Below are 21,184 nucleotides of genomic sequence, written 5' to 3' on the forward strand. Positions count from 1 at the left end.
ATTTGCGCATATGAGATTGACTTATGGGCTTCTGATTTCCCTGTCGTGTAATCCCCAGGCTGATAACCCCGGGCCCCGACGCTCTCACCTTGGTGATTTCCAGTCGGACGGGTTGGGATCGTGGTTGCATTTAATTGCAGCGCATTCCACCCAGTCAACTCATAGTTCTGTCGATCGTCGGAAGTTCGAGACGTGAGTGTCAGTCGAGATCTGCGAGATGTTGCCGCTCCAATTCGTTTTGCTGGGCTGTCTGTTCATCGCTCAGGGGGTAACTATTCATCGGGTGGTTCCACAACTTAGGCTTCAATGAGTTCTTTATTTTCAGATATGCCACACTCTGCCGGAGCCCAAGGTAAGTTAGCTAGCAAACAACTTAGATAGTATATTTATGAAATATTAAATAATCCACAGCTAAGGGTGCCCCGTGAAACTATCAGCATTCCCACGCATCTCTTCAAGCCAGTGAGTCCGAAATCGAGCAGGGAACCTATTTCTAATAGATCCTCCTTAAATGGCGGAAATAGCTCTGCCCTGGTCGAGGCAGATAACGATGTCGAGTTTCTAGAGGTGAGTCTCATCCAATACGCTTAATATAAACGGAAGTACATATATATGTATTATCTTTGAAGAGATCTAGCGGTGAAGTGGAGGAGGTGACCGACGCCTACGAAGAGGAGGACGTTCCACTCCGACCTATCCCATTCCAACCTCGACCGTTTTATCCTCAGAGTCCTCCCCGATCCAACGGTTTCCCCATTCGTGTAAGCGTTTTCAAAAGTAGTTACAAATAGTAGTACAATCCGATTGACGACTGAACTATTTCAGCAACCCATGTATGACAATGCATTCCAAACCGATTACAATGTCGGTCCCAGAGGCAACGCCTTCGACAACAGACCTTTTCCCAGTTCTCCGGATTTCCGTGGCAGAGTCGGTCGACCAATTCCTGACTCCCCGTTCCGCAATCAAAACTCAGGAACCTTTGTATCTCGACCGGTAATCTTGTGCAATCGTGTTCCTAGCTAAATAACTAATACACCTTCTCCAGGTACCCATGTCACCTAGTGGTTCCATTATCCCCCTAATCTCCGGTGGTCTCAGTGTTCCGACTGGTAGAAGTGGTCCCCTTGGTTCCGGGGGTTCTTCGAACAACTTTTACCGGAGCGAGTCCTATAGCTACACCTCGGACGGAAGAGGACCTCCCCAGATCGAGCGGGACTTGTACGACTCACGGGATGGGTTTGGTTCATCTTACCGAAACTTTTAACCCCTTTCCTAATAGAAGCTTATGAATGAAAGTTCTGACTAGTTGAGGCTGCTAGACTGACTTGTCTGTCTAATGTAAAGATTTTTAGCATTACAAATAATTAGTTATTTTACTTTCTGCATGGTTTATTTATTAGACTAAATAACAATTGTATTGAATAGGAGGAATGAAAATCATTAAAACTATCGAATTGAAACCTGACAGTTTACAAATCTATAAAAGGTATATTAAGGTATTCAATGCCTTTGCAAAATGAATTCCACATTTCTTACGTCATTCCTGGACTAAGTAGTAAACACTTACTATCGTATTTATTATATGCTCATTGATTGTTAAATCAGCTGCAATATGTAATCAAGTTTTAGCTTCCGGCGAGCGTGCTAATACAAAACATGAACTCTGGACTACTGGTTTTGAAATTTGCAAGGCAGTTACTGGAAAGTATATACACGTTCTGATTATGCATCTGTAGTTACTTGGTTTAAAGCTAAATGTACTTGGAACATATGTATATGTATATGTTAATTCAAATGAAATCAGAGTTGGTTAACTTGTCCAGCTTCTCATAGACATCCATCTCGTTCTTAAAATCATTAAACTGCTTGACCAACTCCGCGTTCCTGGCCAACCGACTGTCGGACCATGTGCTCATGTACTTCTCCACTTTCTGCTCTACGGTTTTCAGAGTAGTTTCCAAATTTCTTTCCAGGATCTGCTCCAGGTCCTCAACTCCGTGCTGTATGAATAGCTGGACCACAACCTCATCAGCTTCCGATTCGAATTCTTTGCTGCCTGCAATCGAAATTATGCTTTCCAGTTCCTCAAGGGCATCCTCCAGTCTATTCAGCTCGAATGAATCATCGAAGTCCAGGGTGTCCAGGGCCGCGACGAAGTCCTTAAGCTCCCTGAGAATGTGTCCTTTGGATTCCGGTGGTAAAATGAGTTCAGCCTCGTCGATGACCAGTTGGAAGACATGTCTCAGCTGTTCCATGGCATCTGTTACCATTTGAAAGAGTTCATTAGACACTTCGAATTGTAACTGCCATTTGTTAATTGGAGGAGCTGCAAGCTGCAAGTTAAAAGTTAAAGTTTATTCCAGAAGGATATAAGCGTATCTAAGGATCTTACTGAAAGCTGGAGGGCAGCCACTGCGACTAGAAAAGTCCAAGTTAATCTGCTAGCCATGATTTGAAACTGTATCTAGTCTCTATTGAACTGATTCCTTTTATAATCCCTCTCTTAATTTCACAAAGTTAATACAAAATGGGATAATGAATACCCACTGATCGTGAGACAACGTATAGACTGTAATCAGTCTTCAGAAATCGGTGAGCGTGATAAGAACGAGCGCTGCCCCTTGGTATTTTAATTAGTGGGTAGTGGAAACCATGCATTTTGTGATTATAAAGTCGTATATAGTTCCAAGTCACGATAATATCTTTATTGCTTTAAAGCATCAGTTCCCGAGATCTACACATGTCGATCAGGCAGTTGGAAATATTCCGGAAGTTAAACGGCATTTTTTCAGGAATAAAGTCCTCGTATAAATAGATTCCAAATATTTTTGTTTAAAGTACAATTCTCATTTTATTACACGCAGTTCCTAATTCTATGATTTTGCTTAAATATTTAGCTATTAATCTTAAACCTTCGTCCATATACCACTGGCCACTCCCTGGACCAAAGCCTGAGCCAATTTGGTGTAGTCCATTAGCTGGAGCTCAGGAAGTTGGCTCTTCAGGTTCTGGGGAAACTCCAAGAAGGTTGTGATCAGACTGTCCTCAGTTTCGGTGGCCAATTGGGTGACGTTGGAAACCAATTCCGACCTGTCCTGTCGACTGAGTCGCAGGTACTTGGTGAGATGCGGCTTGACCTTGGCGAAGAATCTGCGAATGGCGATCTTCTCGCCGGGAAGAACCTCGACGAGCAACTTATCGGGAGTCTTGTGGTACATGAGGTCGCTGTTTATCCAGGCGAAGATATAGAAAGCAGTGCTGTAGTAGTCCTCGTTCCCAGCGACCAGGTCGAGCTCCTCGAAGTACTGCCGATCGATGGTTTCGTTGGCCGGAATAGCCGGAAGTCTTTGCCGGGCATCTTCGATGGTCGTGTAGAGCACCTGATTAAAGAGCCTCTCCACCGCCTGAATTGTGTTTCCCGCCAAGATGGTAGGGCTGCGTTCTTTCACTTGGGCTGAGTCCGCCAGAGCCTGGCAATCGAGAGGAAAATCAATAAGTTCCTTATCTAATCCGCCGCCGACTCACCGACTCACCAGGCAGATAAGACCCAGAAGCACCCAGCAGCAAGTGCTGCCGCCGATAAGAAACCTCGAACTGCGCCCTGATCTCGCCATGCTCCTCCGATCGCTGCTCGATTTAGACTGATCATGCCGGACGGATGCCAAACGGTTTCCCCACCCAAACAATCTCGACTGGCTTAGGTTTTGTTTGTTTTATTAAGCGCAAGTAGAAAATATCTCAAGTACTGTTTATTCGAATTTCGTAGAGTGAGCAAATTAATGGCCATTAATGTTCGTTCGTGATTTTCTATTTAAGCTAGCTAGGAAAAAAAGATGCCGTCTAGTCGAATGTTAGTAGTAATCTGCATACACACGAGTAACATTAACAATTAGATTTGTAAATTACACATCTTAGCATATACTTAGGTTATTAGCAAGCTACTGCATTCTCGTATTGATCCGGACTATATACATATATATATATATTCATATTCAGCATTTGTAAATTGGCTTGTAACGGGAAGGAAGTTGTCCGGATAATCAAAATATTCTTTATCTTTTGTACATTTACAACATTTTCAATCTTATCTCTGAAGGTTGTTAAAATCGAAAAAGTGTTTTCTTTTAATGAATGAAATTTGAAGAAAAGCGACTGGATTACCAAATCATCCTTAATAATTTGTACAATAACCATATTTTCTATAATTTATCTTAGGGTTGTAAAAAATAAAAAAATTAATAAAAATTCTGTTGTATGAGAAATATGAATACGTGAAAAATGAAACGAATAGTGAAAAATCATTGCTTACATCATATCGGTTACATAAGTTTATAAAAATCAAGGAGCGTTTGGCATGCGATAAACGTCCTTATAATTATTTCATTTTTTATCTTTGCAAAAGTAGTTATGCATAAGTCTTATTAAATTTACATTCAGAATAACACGCTTTACCCGCTATTGTTGGCAAACACACTGGTATTTCCAACAATCAGCCTAAAATAATTAAATTAACGTCCAATTGACTGAGGAATGCATACTTTATAGTTCAATACTGGAAATGTTTTGTTTTGAACAATTTCCGCATTTCGAGATAACACACGTATGTAGGTACACATTGTAGTAGGACAACCACTGAAACACCAAGTTGCACGTTGATATATATTTGATATAAGTTATTTCGCATATATACATCGCTTGTTGTGTTGCAGCTGTCCAGGCATTGTACTGATTTGGCTTTTAAATATATTTATGTATTCTTTATAATTGAGACCTGATAGCAGCCATTGTCGTAGTTCACACCTAAGGAGTTGCTTATACTAACGTTCATATTTGGATTAAATCTGTACAGTATTTTACGAGTTCTCAAGGTACATCTGACATTCAGGACATTGGGGCCACGCAGACCCCAATAGTCGATAACAAGTTATAAAATAATCGTGACAAAATGCAAAAATAATATGCTTCTTTCTTATGCTAGCTAGAGTTCTTAAATACTTATAAATGGCTAGTAATAGTTAGTAAGAAAATATACTCATATATATTTATGATCAATTGTAAATTCTGTTATCTAGAAGACAGTCCATGGAGTAGAGCTTACAACTAGGTCGAATATCAATAGAGAAGTGTGTTCTAACATTTTTTGGTTGTATAGTTTTCAAAAGCAAGTCGAAATGCTTTATATGTGTAAACGAAGGTTCAGAGAAGCTCTTAAACGTTGCGGAAATATATAGGTAATATTATCGATTAACAATTTGCTTAAACATAAATATGCATTTGTTCTTACAGGCTATTTAGTAATACCTTGAGTAAATTTTTATAATATCCTTTCTAGCCTATTTTCACCCACGATTCTGGGACTGACTGGAGCTACTCACCATTCAACATCATTCAACATCTGGGATTTGGAAATATTGTCCTCGAGTACACTTTCCGTTCTTTTGTAAGATATATCTGACTTACGTTTGGCGAAATTTTTCATACGCTTCTTGCAAAGTGTGAAAATCATAGACAGAAAAATAAGTTTTAAAAATGATTTATTTTTTTTGTGAGAAACTATGTGTAATGTTAAGTCAAAATGCAGTTCCGTTTTTGTAAAACTTAAGCTTAACTTAAGTAAATGCATAGTTTACCAAACTAGGCGCAGGATAAATGTCAAGGAAACAAATGTTACAAAAGAGAATCATGTTAAAGCAACTGAAGTCGGCACTACAGAGACGGAGGAAGAAAACGTGTTTACTTTTTATCACAATTGCGTATGAAAAATTTCTTTAATTGCTAGAAGCCGCCACGCCCACCGCCGCTCGAGCCCGCGAGTCCCGCTGCCGATTGCCGGGGCACCAGGATGCGCGGCAAGGTCAGCGACCTCTTGGGAAAGCCGTGTCTGCTGCCCTGCGGGTCCTGGGGGGCGGAGATCGATGTCGAGGTCGAGGTCGCGGCCGACGTCGAGGTCGTTGCCTCCGCGCTCTCCCTGCGCGGACGAGGTTCCATCGCCGCCTCCGGCTGGCCGTTCTTCACCCCCTCCGTTGACCTCTGGGACTCTCCGTCCGGCTGCTGCGAATGTCACGCATATGACTGGGCCGCCTGCGGCATCATGCCGCCGGAGTAGCCGCCGTCCAGGCCAGAAGGCCGCTCCACCAGGTTCTTGAGGCGTCCTCGCAGCTCCTCCAGACTCTTGGACTTCGCCTTGTTGATGCGCTTGTACTTGACGTCCTTGGGCTTGGTCACCGAGCGATGGTTGAGCATGACCCGGTTGTAGTTGGTGACCTGGAAAGGGATATATACATTAACTATGCATGTAAGATAGAAAGATTTATGCTTTATTGGAAAAGCCAAAGATTCGTTTAATACATTTAATTGAAAGATTTGGTGCTATGCAGGAAAACAAAAAGTATTTCATCTAGTAAAGTTTCATAATTTACTAAACGTTATAAGTCTATTTCGCAATCTAAGAAAATGGGAATTCCCTCCATTGGCTCAACATAATCCTGAAATTTAAAATTTAAGTGCAACATTTTGCAGTTTAATGTTTTTATTTTCAGCTACCTGTGTTTTTCCGTTGGGCGGATCCTGGACTCCTTGTGTCGATGGTGGAGGAGATGGTGGCTGCAGCTGGGGGACCTTGACACTGAGTGTTGTGCACGGAGAGTCGTGGCTGGGAGATCTTTTGAGGGCTCCCAGTTGGCGTCTTGGAATGGTGGATCCGCCGTCGACGGGCGATGAATCTTTGGCTTTGTCCGCGGTCGAGGGACTGGCGGCGTCTATCTGGCCCTCGGTCGAGCTGGAGCTGAGAGCCTTGTCGGAGCGGTTCTTGAACTTGTCCCGCTTCTCTGCCACGTCCGTGGTGGGTTCGGGATCCTCCTCGACGGAGTAAACCGTTTCCAGGATATCGGGACGCCGCAGGAAGCAGTTGTTCCGCCGTGCCGCTCCGTACTTGTTGTGATTCGTCTCGATTGCATCGGATATGGACCGCACTATGGTGATGCCATCGCTGCCCAGCACGCCGCCCAATCCGCCAGCGCCACTACTCTTCCGTCGCGTGCCCAATGTCATCGGGCTGTCCGAGTCGATGTCCTCCAGCACCACCGCCGAATCCGAGTCGTTCAGGGAGTCCAGCTCGTTGGCATAGCTAGCTTCAATGGTCTCCAGCCCGTGATCCACCAGCCGGGAGGACAGTGTGTCGATAATCTTCTGCTGACGCTGGATGGTCAACTCCCGATGGTTCAATAGACTCGCTATCTGCTTCTGCTTCCGCTTCAGTCGGGATTCCAGGAGCAAGAGCTGCGAGGTCAACGAGTTCATTTGATCGGATTTCTCCTTCTGGTAACGATAGTGCTGCTGGACCTGAGGGCAGGAATTAAAGATGGTCATTTAGGATGTGGACTTGGGCAATCACTTTTCGAAATATTTAAAATATTATAGAAGGATAACCTCACCTGCATGGCATACGCCTTGCGCCACTTCATGATGTGCTCCGTCTGAAAGCGCACCTTGGAGCGCAGCTCCTCGATAATGGCTCTTGCTGTATGGAGGTCCTTGGGATCCTGGTTCATCATGTTCAGACGCAAGTTGCTCGTGTGTATCGAAACGGGAACGGGCGGTGGCCACTGAAATTCCAACGGTGGCTGGTTCACATCCGTTGGCAGGGAACCCCTCGGCTGGGCGGTCTTGGCTTTCGGCGTGGAGGGAACGGTGCCAGCTCCACTGGGTCCACCGCCTGCTCCACCCACTCGATCCACTCCTGCAGTGCCAGGATCCACTGATTGCGGCGCCTGAGGTTGCTTCTGTATGCTGCACGCCATGCTGCTGATGGTTTTGGCAAATTGTGTCGCCCGACCGGCGTACATTTGGCCGAGATATATTCGATGCAGCTGGATGGCTGGTTGGCTCGTTGGCTGTCTGGCTGGCTGACTCGATGGCTATATCTTTTCCAGCCCGATGTGTGTGCTCACGCCGGGGCTATCTGCCCGGCCAGCATGCAAAACCCGGCTGCCGCTCGATGGATGTGCACTGGTCCGGAGCCGAGAACGTGCTGACTGCAAGAGGATGCAAGGGGGTTTTTATTAATAGTCAATATTTACAGCTCGAGTGAAACGAATAACAGCAACAAATGGATGTTGAATCCCCTTCGCATATTTACTTAAACTTAAGCCATTTTGAGTGCTTCCTTGGGCAATGCAGTGTCCAGTTTGCTATTTATTCCTGTGTATTCGAATAATTTGCCTCGACTGTGCGGGCAAAGTAGGTTTTCAACAGTCCCTTATTCACCCCAGGGAGCTTGGTTAAAACTCGAATTACGTATACGCCCCATGGCACGGATGCGACAGATGCCACAATGCAAATTCCATTACAATGCCAGGCAAAGAGCCGCACCGAGCAGAAAATGTCATAATGCATAAAATGAATTACATTAAGCTACCATTAAAGTTAAATTCGGTGCATTGGATGCATTTATTCAGGCCACCCACAGTGCGTTCCTTTATGCAATTATAATTAGTGTTTTAAGTATATATTTGAATATATTAGCCCGTGGCCCATTAACGCGCCCCTACTGAAATGTGAAACTGACCGTAAAATGCTGCAACCTGCGGTTTACTTTCACCCACAGATAAGAGTCGGGAATCCCTTTAAAAGTTCCCCCTTTCATCGGTGGGGGGTTGTAGTGAGCTTGGAATTTATTAGCTTATGACTATGCCATTGTCTGGTAAGCCTGATTAGCTGAGTGATTTTAATTATATTTTACACAGTAATGCGTTTGCCGAGGTGTGGGAAAAATCAAACACTTAAATATGCCTAATGATTTTGCTGGAAAGTAATTAGGTTTTGATTTCGGATAAGAATTAAGCCATTACCGTCGCGTCCAATTAAAGAGCTCCGTGGCTGTTTAAGCGGCTTCAAGTGCCTCTGCAGTGCGTGGAACTCTAATGAGTTCTGCAGAAATGGTTCACGTCGCTGCTCCTCTAAGCCCAGATATATTGAAATTATCCATATAATCTGTTCCGTAGCTCGGCCATGAACAAAAACCATCTGAGATGCCAGGAAAACGGAAAGACAGCGGCAAACAAAAGGAACGGAAGCCGAGGAAGACCAGCAAGCAAGAACCACATTTTTAACATTTTCATTTAAAATACCTTTCAGCTTTAATTTGTGCAATTCATCAGCAGAGTCAAGTTGAGCTGAGTTGACTGACTTGGGAACTTCCGTTTCCAGCGGCATGGGGAATGAGGAATGCTGTTTGGCCAAGAACATGCAATTGAAAACTATTAGCAAAAGTGCCAGACACGCAATATGCAGACTGGGATCCAATGAAAGTTAAAGGCAATCCATGCTTGCATCCTCAGTAGGGAATCCAACTGCAACTTGCCCCATTTGCCGACTCATTCATCACTCTTAATTATGACAATTGCACACGAGCGATGGGAAATCGCCAAGTTCTCACTTGGACGCCTAATTAAATTTTGTTCACCTGCTAGTTTCGAGTAATGGGAATCTCCCCGAGGGTCAATCTTCATTTGGAACTTCGATTTATGACCCCTTTGGACAGTTGATCGCCCAGTTGCACTTCACTTAGGTCTTAATTAAAACGCTGGCGAATTGATGAGGAATTCTTGGCTTTACAAGTTGCTAACTGACTGACTCCCGCCATCAATTAGTTAAGTGTAGTAGTTCCCAATTTCACTAAAATTTATCCGAAGTACAGTGAGTTCTAATTGCCTTTAAATAATTGTAACGATGAACGCGATGTATACTTCAGTAATTTGATCGATATCAAGTACTTTGGATAGATAAAATATTTTCCATTTATGCATATCTAATCTAAACAGCAAGTTGCTATGCCAGTTGGATACATAACAAATTTAGATTTATCTGTATGTTTAATTAACAAATTCGACACTGTCATTTGCAGATGTCCTTGGCTTCCACAGAAAATTCCAGGAATGACAGAAATTCTGCCCCTGAGTCATATTCGTTGGCCACGAGTATGCCAATAACCACCGGTAAATTGAATCCGTAAGCGGACAGCTTAAACTTGACACCTGACCTCCTGGCCAAATTCGGAATGCCAGGTGGAGATGGCCTTGCTTCCCATCCTGTCGGCCTATATTGGGCGGTCCAGTGTGAGGAATGCATGGGGTTTCGATGGCCAGACAGTGGCTGCAAAATGTTTGCGGCCTGGGGGTAATTAATTATGCCTGTCCTACAGCTGCGGTCCCTTTTTCGTGCGTAATGTGGCTGGAACTGTGTGTTTATGTGATGAACGTGATTTTTACACAGTTTTTACAGTTTGCAGCCTGGAAGCAGAACGGCAAACAGGCAAATAAAGTGGCCTGAAACGACAGCGAGGGCAAATAACCCTCTGAACCCCAGTCGCATCCTCCATGTCAGGAAGTTCCACGAGCTCATGGAGGACTTGTGTCCAGCTCTGTTGTCCCTGAAAGGCCGGCTGCTCTTGGACTGTTTGTTTTGCCTTGACCACGACCACCAAAACATGAAAGGACACTATTAATGATGTTAGACGTCATCACAGCCCTTCAGCAAACAACAGCCCCTCTCCTCAGGAAGTTTAATTCAGGTAGTTGCCTACCTGTGTAACTCGATAAAGACTCGCCTGAGGATCTAATAGTTCAGAGTTGTTAAATGGAAACAGCCTTTAGTTTTACTCCTCATTTCGCTGGGGGATACCCCTCGTTTTTGATGTTCTACAGGGAAAGAGTTAGCAATCACTAACTTACTACACGGAAAACATAATATTGAATATCAAGTAGGTTTGTAAGGATTAATATAAGTTGATTTAACTTATTCTATATAACGTTCGTTTTTAAATCCACTATATATTAATATATTATTTTCTTTTGGTGTACAAAACATCCAAAACTTTCCACGTGTATTTTCACGTAAAATTCCCCTCGAACTTTAGCAGATAATTCGCATGCCGTAATAGTTGGCTTGAGTTGGCGAAATTTAGGGCCTTTGGCACAATTTCTTGGTAGTGGCTCAGTAAATTCCGAGACATTAGCCAGGAGTTATCTTATTGTGTTTTCCCAGAAATTACCATCGCTAGACTCCTGCGAACTTTTTGGGGTCTGGGCCAGCTGGGCAGGATACTCGAGTCCTGTGCGTCGCCAACTCTCCACTTTTATAGGTGGAACGTGACCGTAATAAGCCGTTTTACACGCAAATTTGCCAGCCCCGCTGAAAGAAATGCGTTGCCCCAGCGCATTAAATATTTATCCAATCAATAAAGCATATTTCGCTGGCTGTCCTCGAACATTACACATTTTTCTACCCCAACTGCTTCTTCAATTACCTGGAACACAGGATGTCGGGGTATCTGGCAGTATTTTCCCGAGCGCTTCTCATTTTTCTCCTTCGCCCTTTATTATTTGCAATCTGAAGTTTTTCACTTTCCGCTCGGCTACTTTATATTCGCCTTTTTTTGGCACACACTCCATCGCGACTTCTTATCTCTTATCATTTTCAGGCCTCTGAGCAGGCGGAATTTCGGAATTATTTACCACGCACGGCAAACATTTCTCAACTCGCACATGTTGCTTGTTAGCCGATGTTTGTTTGTCTTTGTTGTTTGTTTGTTTGTTTGCCAGCCGTTCAGATTATGCGTTAGTAGCTGAAATGGATTCGATTTTCCAAACTTCAGGCAAACACCACCCACTTTCGGTTCGAATGTGAATCCTTTAGGAGTTTGATTCCACTGCGACTAAAGTAGTTAAATGAAGCCTTAAAACAGAGAGCCTGGGAGGAAATCCTGGCCGGTGCATCGATTCGTGTTCAATTTAACACTCGGAAAGCTGCTCTTAGCCAATTGACCATTAAGTGAGTTGTTTCAGCCACATTGCCCCTTCCTGTGGGTTAATCGTTTCTACCGGTTCTTCTGCTCATTTATTCCACATAATCGCGCTTAATGCTCAGCATTAATTAAATGGCTTCGAGCTCGCATTACTCAGCACGGAAAATGCGCAGGACACTGAAGGACCCTACAGCTAAAAGGATATAGTACCTCCAACCAGTGCCATAATTTGTGGTAGCTGCATAAAATTATATTATAAAAAGGAGACTTTAATCGCTCTTAATGACTCTGACACTTCACGGTAGCGACTCAAAAGAGGAGTATTTAAAAGGTATATTCAAAAAGCTAAAGTTACTTTGAAAGCCAATAAACTGAAGTATATATATTTTATAAAATATTTGTTCCTAATACTTAATTGATAAAATACCAACTATTTATACACTGAGTCCAATAACCAACACCACTGCCATCGTTTGTGCCAAATGAAGTGCAGCGATGCCAAAGTTAAATGACTGTAAGCTCATCTCCGTAATCACGGAACACCATCCCACTCCTGGACAGTTGGCCACCGGACTGGGTGAAGCCTGCTATTTACCAGGACTTCACCGGAATCCCGTCTCAGTTTTCAGTTTGCTAGTTTGCAATCCCAACCAGCTGTTGCCTCTTTATGACATTTTAATTAAATTGTAATAGCTGCAAAGCAGCGATACTGAAAAGCTGAAGCAGTGCATAATTATAAGCCTATTAGAGTCTATATCAGCTTACGACTTCCTACAAATTTGCCATTGGTTATATTTAATTTAAGATTTATTGTTATTCCTGCAGTGTTTAGACAATGGTTGTTAGTTGTTAGTTAGGTTACTCATACGGGATATTCAATTTGTGAGTGCGAGATGCACTTTCCAGCACTTTGGGAAAGTATCTTCTTAATTAAAATCTTACTACCTTCCAAACCTTCAGCCGCACCGGTAAACTAATTGAAAAAATCCATTTAACAATCCAAATTTCAGCAGAAAACGGGACTTCGTGAGTGCAGTTTTCCTATTCATTGCTGTGTTATTTGCGCTTACTTTCCACCGATTGTTTTGGAGCCTTTTGTGCCAAACAATGGCATCCAAATCCCCACATGCAGGCACGTAGATACATTTATCTGCAGCGTGGTCTGGGCTGGGCAAGTTGGCTTAAAGCTGCAAAGTTGCAACCATTTTCTGGGTGGGCGTGGCCAGGTGCAGCCAAGGCATCCAACTGGGCGGCGAGTGTAATATATTCCTGTCAAGCTGTGCACCACCACCACCCTGGGACCTCTTCCACTCCACATCCCTTGCCCATTTCCCAGTCCTCCGGGTCGGGTCGGGTCCTTTCACGCCCCCTCCTTTGGGTTATATATGCGACTCCAAGCAGGGCAGATAGCCACGTAGCTTTGACATTACATTGATTGACTTTTGATGTCTGCGTACTATGTGGGTCTAGGCCATCACTCTCTCTGTGTTTCTCCGATCTGGAGGGGTTTCAGATAGCCATTGCGATTGCCAGCAAATTCATACTTCTTCTAGCGATTGGGAGTTAGCTCACGTAAATATGTATTCCTTTCGCATCTCTGGTTTAGCTGTATTGTTATGGTTCCCCAATAAAATATTTATTCCCAATTAGGCGCAGGCCTTTGAGACACTACACTAGGCTGCAAGAAGTGAATTTTCTCAGAAAGAGTTTACAAGAACACTGCAAAATAGAAATTCGAAGCATAAAAGTAGCATCACAGTGCCAAAGGATATATCTCTAATTGAAGATATTTATTGAGATTATCCATACTCGTGCATGAGTTATCCCTTTGTTTGTTAAAAAGTGTATTGATTGTTCTTTATCCAGTTGCCCACACATTTCACTTCAGACCTGCCTGGCCCTCGTGTATCAAACTCATTGTCTATGCCTATTAGACCCCTTGGCAGTTCATCGGGCACATACATTATGCAGGATACTCAAGGCTAATTGCCAGGAACGAATATCCATTTAGCTTTCTCTCTTTCTGTTTTTCTGTTTGGTTGTCAGCAAAATGTTGATTTTATTAACCGGGCTTAATTGCTCCATAAAAGCTTAGTGCTTTAAATTTGTCAAGCGCCTACTGGGACATCCTAATGGAAGGGAAAAACGCTCGGTTGACCTAGTTTTTGTCTTCTTCTACCTTTCCTTTACCTTCTTCAGCTCCTTGGGCTTTTTTTCTGGCCACAAACGAACGAGATGTTCACGGCATGTGATACTTGAGCACTGGGCATTGCTTAATTTACGTAGTCTACTTTGGGGCGCGAAAGGATTATGGGCGTGGCGAAGGAGCGCAATTGAGACGGTCCGGCCCGTAATACCGCATCCTGGGAATCACGTGGACAAGGCAGAGGCTCGAGTGGAATGCCACGCACGTATCCTGCGATGTGGCAGGGATCGGGTTTTTGTGCGTCCTGTTATTGTTATGCCAGCCGAATGGTGCTCAACAATCTGCTCCTTATGGTGCCAGGATATCAGCGGCGGGGATAATGCGTCCGGCATTTTAAGCAATTGAAGCCAATGTGCGGCGAAGAAATTGATTGACAATTCAATTTTAATCAGAATTACAAGCTCGATGCTTTGCATAATAGAGAGATGATACTGATGCTACATTTTATGAAAATACAAAATATAAGAAACCTTTTTAAAAATTAAAATGTGTGGAATCTACAAAGTAACATTCTAAAGGATAATGGCCCGCTGATTTAGTCATTTCCCGGGGGCACCTAATTCAGGTGACTAAACACTTTTCGCATTCCACCTCTTTCAATGAAATCCTTTTATGCGTTTCCCCCTCAACTTAACTTAAGATATTCTGCCTCGGAGGTGGCTGTGAACTCAATTGTAGCTCTAAAATAAACCGCTCGTCATGGGGCGGGCAAAGTTGGCTACGCTTTCAGCTGATTAAGAACAAATTTGATATCAATAAGTGGTGAAAACAACTCGGCACAATTTAACGCTTTGTTGCGGTCAAGTAACTTTAGAATTCCAGTGAGTGAGCAGAGCCAGCTATTCGGACAAAAAATAATACACAAAATAAAAACAGAAATAAATGAAAACAAGTGCAGAGTAATGAAAGAAAAAGCATAAAGACGCGTCGAGATGAAAGGGAATTCTTCAGCGTGTTTTTAAGCCGATTTGATTCTGCGGTGAGAGGAACCACAAAATGCTATAACAATTTTCAAGCTAATTTTTTCTCTACGGCGCACAGTTTTGGCCAAGCCATGCCAATGGCCAATGGCCAATGGCATTTTGATTAACTTGATGATGATGAGGCAGTCGGCGAGGAGGATAATGACCTGGGATGCCTTCCGCTGTCAACGTGGGCAGTTGGCTCATCCTCGTTTCCTCCGAAGTGGCATTTCCTTCGATCTCCTGATTGCGGTTAAATGGCCAACTTAATAAGCCAGATCCCCTCGAACTAAACGTGGCCGAGAAAGCGGATTCCGGCTCACTGGGCTTTTGGCGAAGCCAAGAGCTTCTCAGCCAAGCCAACTTAATGCCAATATTTTACTCAACTGGGGATTAGTTTTACTTTACTTTTCAGCTGATTTCTATACCGAGTGACTTAATATCCTGAGAGGCAAACGGAAGCTGGGATAAGAGGACTTCAAATTACCTTCGTGGTTGATTGCTCAAGTGTGGGTTTTCTAATATTTCAAAAACAAAAAGGTATGAATATGAGTAATGCATTTTCCCAATGTCTAAGGAAACCAGCATTGAACTTCATATAGATAAGTGCCGTGTATTTGCTTCATATCTTGAAAGTTCATTTTTGATCCGAATTCCATTGCCGACGAATACTAAATTTTCTATTGGAATCGCAACTCACCAAAGTCTAATTCAGATTTCGTAACCGCCGTCATATTTGACAGCTCATTAAAGCCAACTGCTATTAGCTTGGACCTCTTACAGTTTGCCTCACGCAGTCTGGTAACTTTCACAACGCACTCCGGGTGGCAAGTGAATCGGTCAAAATCGATCGTGCCACCAAAAACTGACCGATGCCTTGATTGATTGATTGATTGAAGGCACGCGCTGTAATTGGCGACGTGTTTGCCCCGCTGATACTTACACGTTTTTCGCATGCTTATATCTACTCTAATTTTATTAGCTTGCCGCTGTTAGTTGGCCGAACGTGGCTTTTAATGAGCTGGCATTTGAATTTAAGTTTCGGGATGAATCGCTGATTTATACAACCAACCCGCATTGAAATGGAAATAAAAGTTGTGCGACTCTATTTGGATGCAATTGCTTTTGAGCAAACCTTGAGAAGTCCAGCTTTGGTGAGATCTCAGCTAATCCCATTTATTCTGTGTGTCAGTTAAATAAATTCTCATTAACTGCCGCGTTGACTGAGCTTGGGAACTTGGCCAAAATGGCAACGTATGTTTTTGCGTTCACCTTGGCGAACCATTTACTCTGCTTCCGCGAGCTTTGTCTACATCTCTATTTTAATTTTCATCGGTTTTGTCTAGTTTTCAAAGGATACGAGAGTTGTCATGACAATATAGTCCTTCATATGCATATTCAAAATGTCATCGGTGAGTTGCAGACGAAAATAAATGCTCCTTGGAAGGAAAGGGAAATTATGTCATCTACCTGGGGATTCGCCTTCAAGGACACGTGCAAGGTCAGCGGAAGGAGGTGGTGATGGGCCACACTGCAGCATGCAAAATCGTTAGGCAGATAAAGAGCCATGAAAAATAGTCGAGCACGGCCAACACGGAAACAAATAAAAATCAACAGGATTAAATATGCAGCTCTACGTGGCTCCCGACATTTTCTATGGTTCTTTGGTCTCCGGCCAGGTTTCAGCCTTGTGCCCCGCCTTGAATGTGGGCACTGCGGCCAATCTGTTACATTTTGTCAGGGCTTCCATGCAGCTTCTATTCAGAGCCCTGGCCCTCGTCCTCTCCTCCTGGCCAGGAGATGCCTCCTCATCTCGAGTGTCCTTCGCACGTTTACCTTCAGCTGGGACACTGGGCCGTAAATGCGACTGCCTCTGCTGTTTTTACACTCTCAGCCGGGCTTTGAAGTGGATTCAACAAGTCCGAATGTGAGGAGCAGAAGCTCGACTAGCAGATGCTCCTTAGAAGGTAAATAAACTTCATAAAACCTGTTAAGACAGGCATTGTTTTCTTAGACTTCATCCAAGGCAAACTTCAAATATTATCATTATCAATAATAAGTATTTAAAGAACTTAATTGAGCAAGTGCCTTATCACGATGGCCATTATATGTACAATCCCTATTCAATATTTTATAGTTACAATTGCAGTGCTGAAACCTATGCTGTCTAAACTTTCGATGGCTTTTACATGAAACAGCAAGTGCTTTGTGTTTTCCCGCGGACATCCCCCTCGGAGGCAGATTTAAAAATTTATTTCCCACGATTGTCGGAAACGGATGGCGAGAGTCCTGCGCCACTAGACACCAAATGAGTTGGCAAAGCCCCGTGTCATTTTCACTCCGGGCAAAGGAAACTTTGTGTAAGACTCTCGTTTTTATCCGGCACCCAAAATTTAAACTTTTACAATTTCAGCGAGGACGAATGGGAACTTCGGCCAGCTGGAACATGTGGCGCATAAATTGGTCCTTGGATTGAACACTTCCTGCGCACTAATTCAATTTTAGCCACATGCTACAACTCGAATACGAAAATAGAACGATTGCTAGCTGCTCAGCTTGCATAATTCAAACCATTTCCGCATCTCTCTGTACTTCTACCCCACGTTTTGCTAACCAAACTGAAACCGTCGTTTGCCACGTGGCAAGGTCAAAAGTCCCAGACCCAAAAACGTAACAGCTTTGCACTGCGCTACATAAGTAAATTATCCGTTCTGCGCTGTTCGCCGCGTTCCACATGTCGTATGAGTGATCAAAACGGGCGAGGGAAGTAAATTGCATTTACTGAATAGCAGGAGCTGCAGAGCTTGGGAAAATTGAACATTTTGCAAGAGAGCAAATTAAGGGACTGTGTAACACTTTTTAAACTTCACCTAAACTAATTAAATTAATATTGGACCAACAGTCCTCAGTACAATAGGAGTACAAGAGTTCGGTTTTACTCCGATATTCGGGCGTTCTTCAATGGTCATTGAAAATGCCCAGATTTGTCAGATTTTCCGGATTTTGGTCACTTTGATGCATCAATCCTTGGCAATTATCACATGCACAGGGAAACAATGCCCTTGTCGAAAATTGCATTGCTTAGTTTCCATCTGTCGTATTATGACAGAGACATTGCTCAGTCTTTGCGGGAAGCCACAAAGGACAGTAGAGTGTAGAACAATGCATTAATCTAATGACTTTTTCCACACTGTCCACAGGAACAGGACCATCTTTTGTGTTCTCAGGATACACAGCAGTAATTGTTTTTCATTTTTTGGCTGCCGTTGGGGTGTTCTGTGCCGTGGGTGCGGTTACGGACAATTTAACACCTTGGCGGCGCATTAATTTAACCGTAAACCAAACCGCAGCGCCACCATTTCGAATATCAATCATACGACCCGTTGGCCAAGTGCAAAATCGTTAAACATGGCTGAACTCAGACTTGCCTGCCAGCATGTGTCTTATTCCCGGTTTCCTTCCAACCAAACCCATTTCCGACCCTGATGCTGACAGCATAATTTACAGTTTTCAGCGGATTAATCGGGAAATGTGCAAAATGCTCTCGGCTACTTACAATTTCAATTTACTTTCGTTTAGTCCAGGCCAAGGGATTGGGAGTCCTGCAAGCAGACGAAGGAGAATTTACATAAATTTAATAAAAACGAATTAAATTATGTCAAAACCCGGCGCTGCGGGCTGATGGCAGGAAACATCGTCAAAGGCATTGTCAAAAGTGTATAATGAAAATATTGCGATGAAACTGGGCGACCGTGAAATGTCCCGAATGTTTGTCGAGTGGGTGTGGAGCGTTTAAATAGTTGGCAGAAATTAAATCGAATAACTTTTCCAGCCTCAGCTGCAGTGCTTCAACATCAATTGCAGTTACACCTATTTCCGGAAAAATCAGCTTAGCTCCTGCGGAAACAGGATTGTTTGTAGAGTCACAAGTCGGGCTTCGGACAAATATTAGATGTGCTTGTGGTTGGTTGGCCAGGAAACGCACTTTTTTCAGTCAAGTTGCCACAAAAGAGCACTCTTGCCATAAATCATAAAACCCACGCTGCCCATGCCCGGATTTTACATTGGTTCTCGGCATTGTTGTGACAGCTGGCTTCCTTCACCGCAGGAGCACGTCCTTCCAACACCTTTTCTCCCTTGTCTCCCTTGTATGGCGAAAATCCAGCCATGCAAATTGTGTTGAGGCCTTTGTGTGAATGCACATATATTTTTGATTGTCCGCCTCTCGGGCCATTTGGCTTGATTATTTTATTTATATTGCCAGGCATTGTTTTTGGCCACTGTTTATTATTCACTCTCGCCCAAAAGGATATGGCCCCACGGCCACAGTTCTCCACTATTGCGTAAGCGTATACATGCCTTGGCTAGCAAATTATTCGTAGCACTTTGTTGATAATCTGAATATTTTCCCAGACCCAGACTGGCATAACGAAAGCCGCTTTTAGTCTTGAACTCGACTTAAATTGCCCTAAGACTTGGGAATCTGCTTCCTTTGAAGGATGCTACGAAAGAGCTGAGCAGAGCAAAGACTGTGATTTATACTGGCGAGACCTTAAGGCGTCTGTTTACGCAACTCAAGTACTATATCCAGGACAACAAACGAATGTCAATAAAGGCAATTTTGTGGTCTAATCATATTTGGAAACAGGATACGGATAACAATCTAAACAATCAGGGTGCAGCCAGTTCCCCCAACCTGCCTCTGTTATTCAATACATGATCGCCTTACGACTGACAAATTGCACAACATTTCTACGCCGTTGGCGCTTTCGGGGAAGTGAATTGGCCAAACCAATTCCGTTAGCAACTTGTCTTCTTCGAAGGATTCGAGAACTTGGACAAAGTTTAGCGTCTTTTGTTGATTCGACTTGCGGGACAAGTTTTTGTTATGCTCCAGACCGTTGCACTCGGGATGCAAATGCATTGTGGTGGTGGGCAAAGCCAAAAGGACGAAAGACGTGATACATATCGAGAACAAAAAGCCACCGAACTCGTAAGAGTGCTATCGACCGACTGCACACTTCATTGTGCAATACACTATCCTTTGTTAAGTTTGGTTTTTTCCCAGATTTCGACAGAATGAAAAAGGGGTTAACGAGGACAATCACAATAGTCCAGATAAATGGAATTCTATGTGAGTAATCTTTGAATATAATTTTTAAGAACTGATTGAATGTGTACAGTAATAGGTATCTTAATCCCAACGGCACTTACTTCGTAATCAGTTTATTCATTTATCCCAGTGTGCAGTTTGTCTTTACTTATATTTATAAAACTTATATAACTTTAAAAGTAAGTCCACTCGATATTGCTCACTCGCTGCTTGCCATTCCCCAGCGAGAGGAAACAAAAGACGAGCCACCAAGGACAATGTCAGCCTGCGGCCTTTTGAGGGTTATCACTGATGGAGCGAGGCTGTTGCATTGATGCATTGAGGAAGGGGGTGACTGGGGTGGGGTGTTGGTCGGTTGAATGGCAAGGTTGTTCTAGATGCCCCTCAAAACACGTAAAGTGAAAGTACAACAAACTGATGCAAGTGTACTAAAGCTGTATTATAAAGTAGCTAGCGTCTAAGACAAATAATGCGAGCAGCAGAAATACATCCTGACAACGTGGCGTATACATCACGTGTTTCGAGCTGCTCTCCGAATTTATTCACCAATTGAAGGCTAATACGAAAATCTCCCACTCTTGTTTGAGTGGAAAAAGTTTCGAGGCAAACTTTTCCAGACACACAATGCCTAAACGATCTTATTTATCGGTGGAATATACTTTTTTTTTAAGTTTCTGCCCCACATCACTGCCCGGCATCACACAATTCTCAGAGGCAAATAACATAAGAAAATATTTGTTTTTCCTCTCCTTATTCTGAGAAATAAAATGAATGTGCCCATTAGCTTGTGCAAACAGACAGGTGGGGCAAAAATGCCCAACTGCCTTTTGGTTTGTGTAACAATTTTGTCTGCCCCGCCGTGTGAATTGAGATGCCAAACAGTGGCCACTATTGTTCGCATAAATTATGCACTTGTCATTCTCATGGTATAGATTCCAGAGCTCCTTCCTTATGGAGTTTGCCAATGTTTTGTTCACTCCGCTGTGTGAACTGTGGATGCTCACTTGGGAAAACGCCCCAAAAGTTAGCTAACCAAGCAATAGAAGGGAACTCCTATGCCCAACATTGGCCATCATTAATTTACCATACCTAAATCA

The 21,184-nt window shown here is 43.3% G+C and overlaps 4 protein-coding genes and 1 long non-coding RNA gene across 9 annotated transcripts in view; 2 read left to right on the plus strand and 3 right to left on the minus strand.

The window, feature by feature from the left end:
• Nucleotides 1-157: 157 nt before the first annotated feature.
• On the plus strand, nt 158-1,463 carry LOC6614757. The gene is made up of 6 exons (XM_002039140.2): nt 158-268; nt 326-352; nt 412-567; nt 630-761; nt 826-996; nt 1,049-1,463. Exons 1-6 carry the CDS (start codon nt 218-220, stop codon nt 1,265-1,267), a joined length of 756 nt encoding a protein of 251 aa, XP_002039176.1. The 5' UTR covers nt 158-217; the 3' UTR covers nt 1,268-1,463.
• An 80-nt stretch (nt 1,464-1,543) lies between these two features.
• Nucleotides 1,544-2,503, minus strand: LOC6621637. The gene is made up of 2 exons (XM_032714393.1): nt 2,396-2,503; nt 1,544-2,336 (listed from the first exon to the last, which is right to left on the minus strand). Exons 1-2 carry the CDS (start codon nt 2,450-2,452, stop codon nt 1,794-1,796), a joined length of 600 nt encoding a protein of 199 aa, XP_032570284.1. The 5' UTR covers nt 2,453-2,503; the 3' UTR covers nt 1,544-1,793.
• A 323-nt stretch (nt 2,504-2,826) lies between these two features.
• On the minus strand, nt 2,827-3,688 carry LOC6614759. Its single transcript, XM_002039142.2, has 2 exons — nt 3,537-3,688; nt 2,827-3,473 (listed from the first exon to the last, which is right to left on the minus strand). Exons 1-2 carry the CDS (start codon nt 3,615-3,617, stop codon nt 2,910-2,912), a joined length of 645 nt encoding a protein of 214 aa, XP_002039178.1. The 5' UTR covers nt 3,618-3,688; the 3' UTR covers nt 2,827-2,909.
• A 321-nt stretch (nt 3,689-4,009) lies between these two features.
• Nucleotides 4,010-5,874, plus strand: LOC6621049. 4 transcript variants are annotated; one of them, XR_004361258.1, is made up of 4 exons: nt 4,010-4,099; nt 5,079-5,234; nt 5,336-5,443; nt 5,783-5,874. It is a non-coding gene; the product is annotated as an uncharacterized LOC6621049 (long non-coding RNA). The 4 variants fall into 4 exon arrangements; XR_004361256.1 differs by having other exon boundaries at nt 4,015-4,099; nt 5,076-5,234; XR_004361259.1 differs by having other exon boundaries at nt 4,096-4,184; nt 5,076-5,234.
• Nucleotides 5,521-21,184, minus strand: part of LOC6621795 — a 42,498-nt gene continuing 26,834 nt past the window's right edge. Inside the window, exons 3-7 of one of the 2 annotated variants that reach the window (XR_004361231.1) lie at nt 18,531-18,576; nt 7,437-8,036; nt 6,547-7,344; nt 6,352-6,488; nt 6,185-6,267 (exon numbers count right to left, since the gene is read on the minus strand). Coding sequence is in view for 1 of the 2 variants with exons in the window: in XM_032714363.1 (XP_032570254.1) it covers nt 6,064-6,267; nt 6,547-7,344; nt 7,437-7,847 (1,413 nt within the window). In the remaining variant the exon portion in view is untranslated. Of the gene's footprint in view, nt 6,268-6,351; nt 6,489-6,546; nt 7,345-7,436; nt 8,037-18,530; nt 18,577-21,184 lie in introns of both variants that reach the window. The other variant, XM_032714363.1, reaches the window with a different exon arrangement.

Source organism: Drosophila sechellia, chromosome 2L, assembly GCF_004382195.2.
Source record: "Drosophila sechellia strain sech25 chromosome 2L, ASM438219v1, whole genome shotgun sequence".
Classification (NCBI taxonomy): Eukaryota; Metazoa; Arthropoda; class Insecta; order Diptera; family Drosophilidae; genus Drosophila; species Drosophila sechellia.

Excerpts from the sequence above, each read along its gene's own strand:
- LOC6621637 (XM_032714393.1), bottom strand. The coding sequence starts at position 2,452 with ATGGCTAGCAGATTAACTTGGACTTTTCTAGTCGCAGTGGCTGCCCTC. Across the intron at positions 2,337-2,395 it reads TGGCTGCCCTCCAGCTTTCA|CTTGCAGCTCCTCCAATTAA; the intron begins GTAAGATCCTTA and ends TTTAACTTGCAG.
- LOC6614757 (XM_002039140.2), top strand. The coding sequence starts at position 218 with ATGTTGCCGCTCCAATTCGTTTTGCTGGGCTGTCTGTTCATCGCTCAG. Across the intron at positions 269-325 it reads GTCTGTTCATCGCTCAGGGG|ATATGCCACACTCTGCCGGA; the intron begins GTAACTATTCAT and ends CTTTATTTTCAG. Across the intron at positions 568-629 it reads ACGATGTCGAGTTTCTAGAG|AGATCTAGCGGTGAAGTGGA; the intron begins GTGAGTCTCATC and ends TTATCTTTGAAG.
- LOC6614759 (XM_002039142.2), bottom strand. The coding sequence starts at position 3,617 with ATGGCGAGATCAGGGCGCAGTTCGAGGTTTCTTATCGGCGGCAGCACT. Across the intron at positions 3,474-3,536 it reads TTCTGGGTCTTATCTGCCTG|GCTCTGGCGGACTCAGCCCA; the intron begins GTGAGTCGGTGA and ends CTCGATTGCCAG.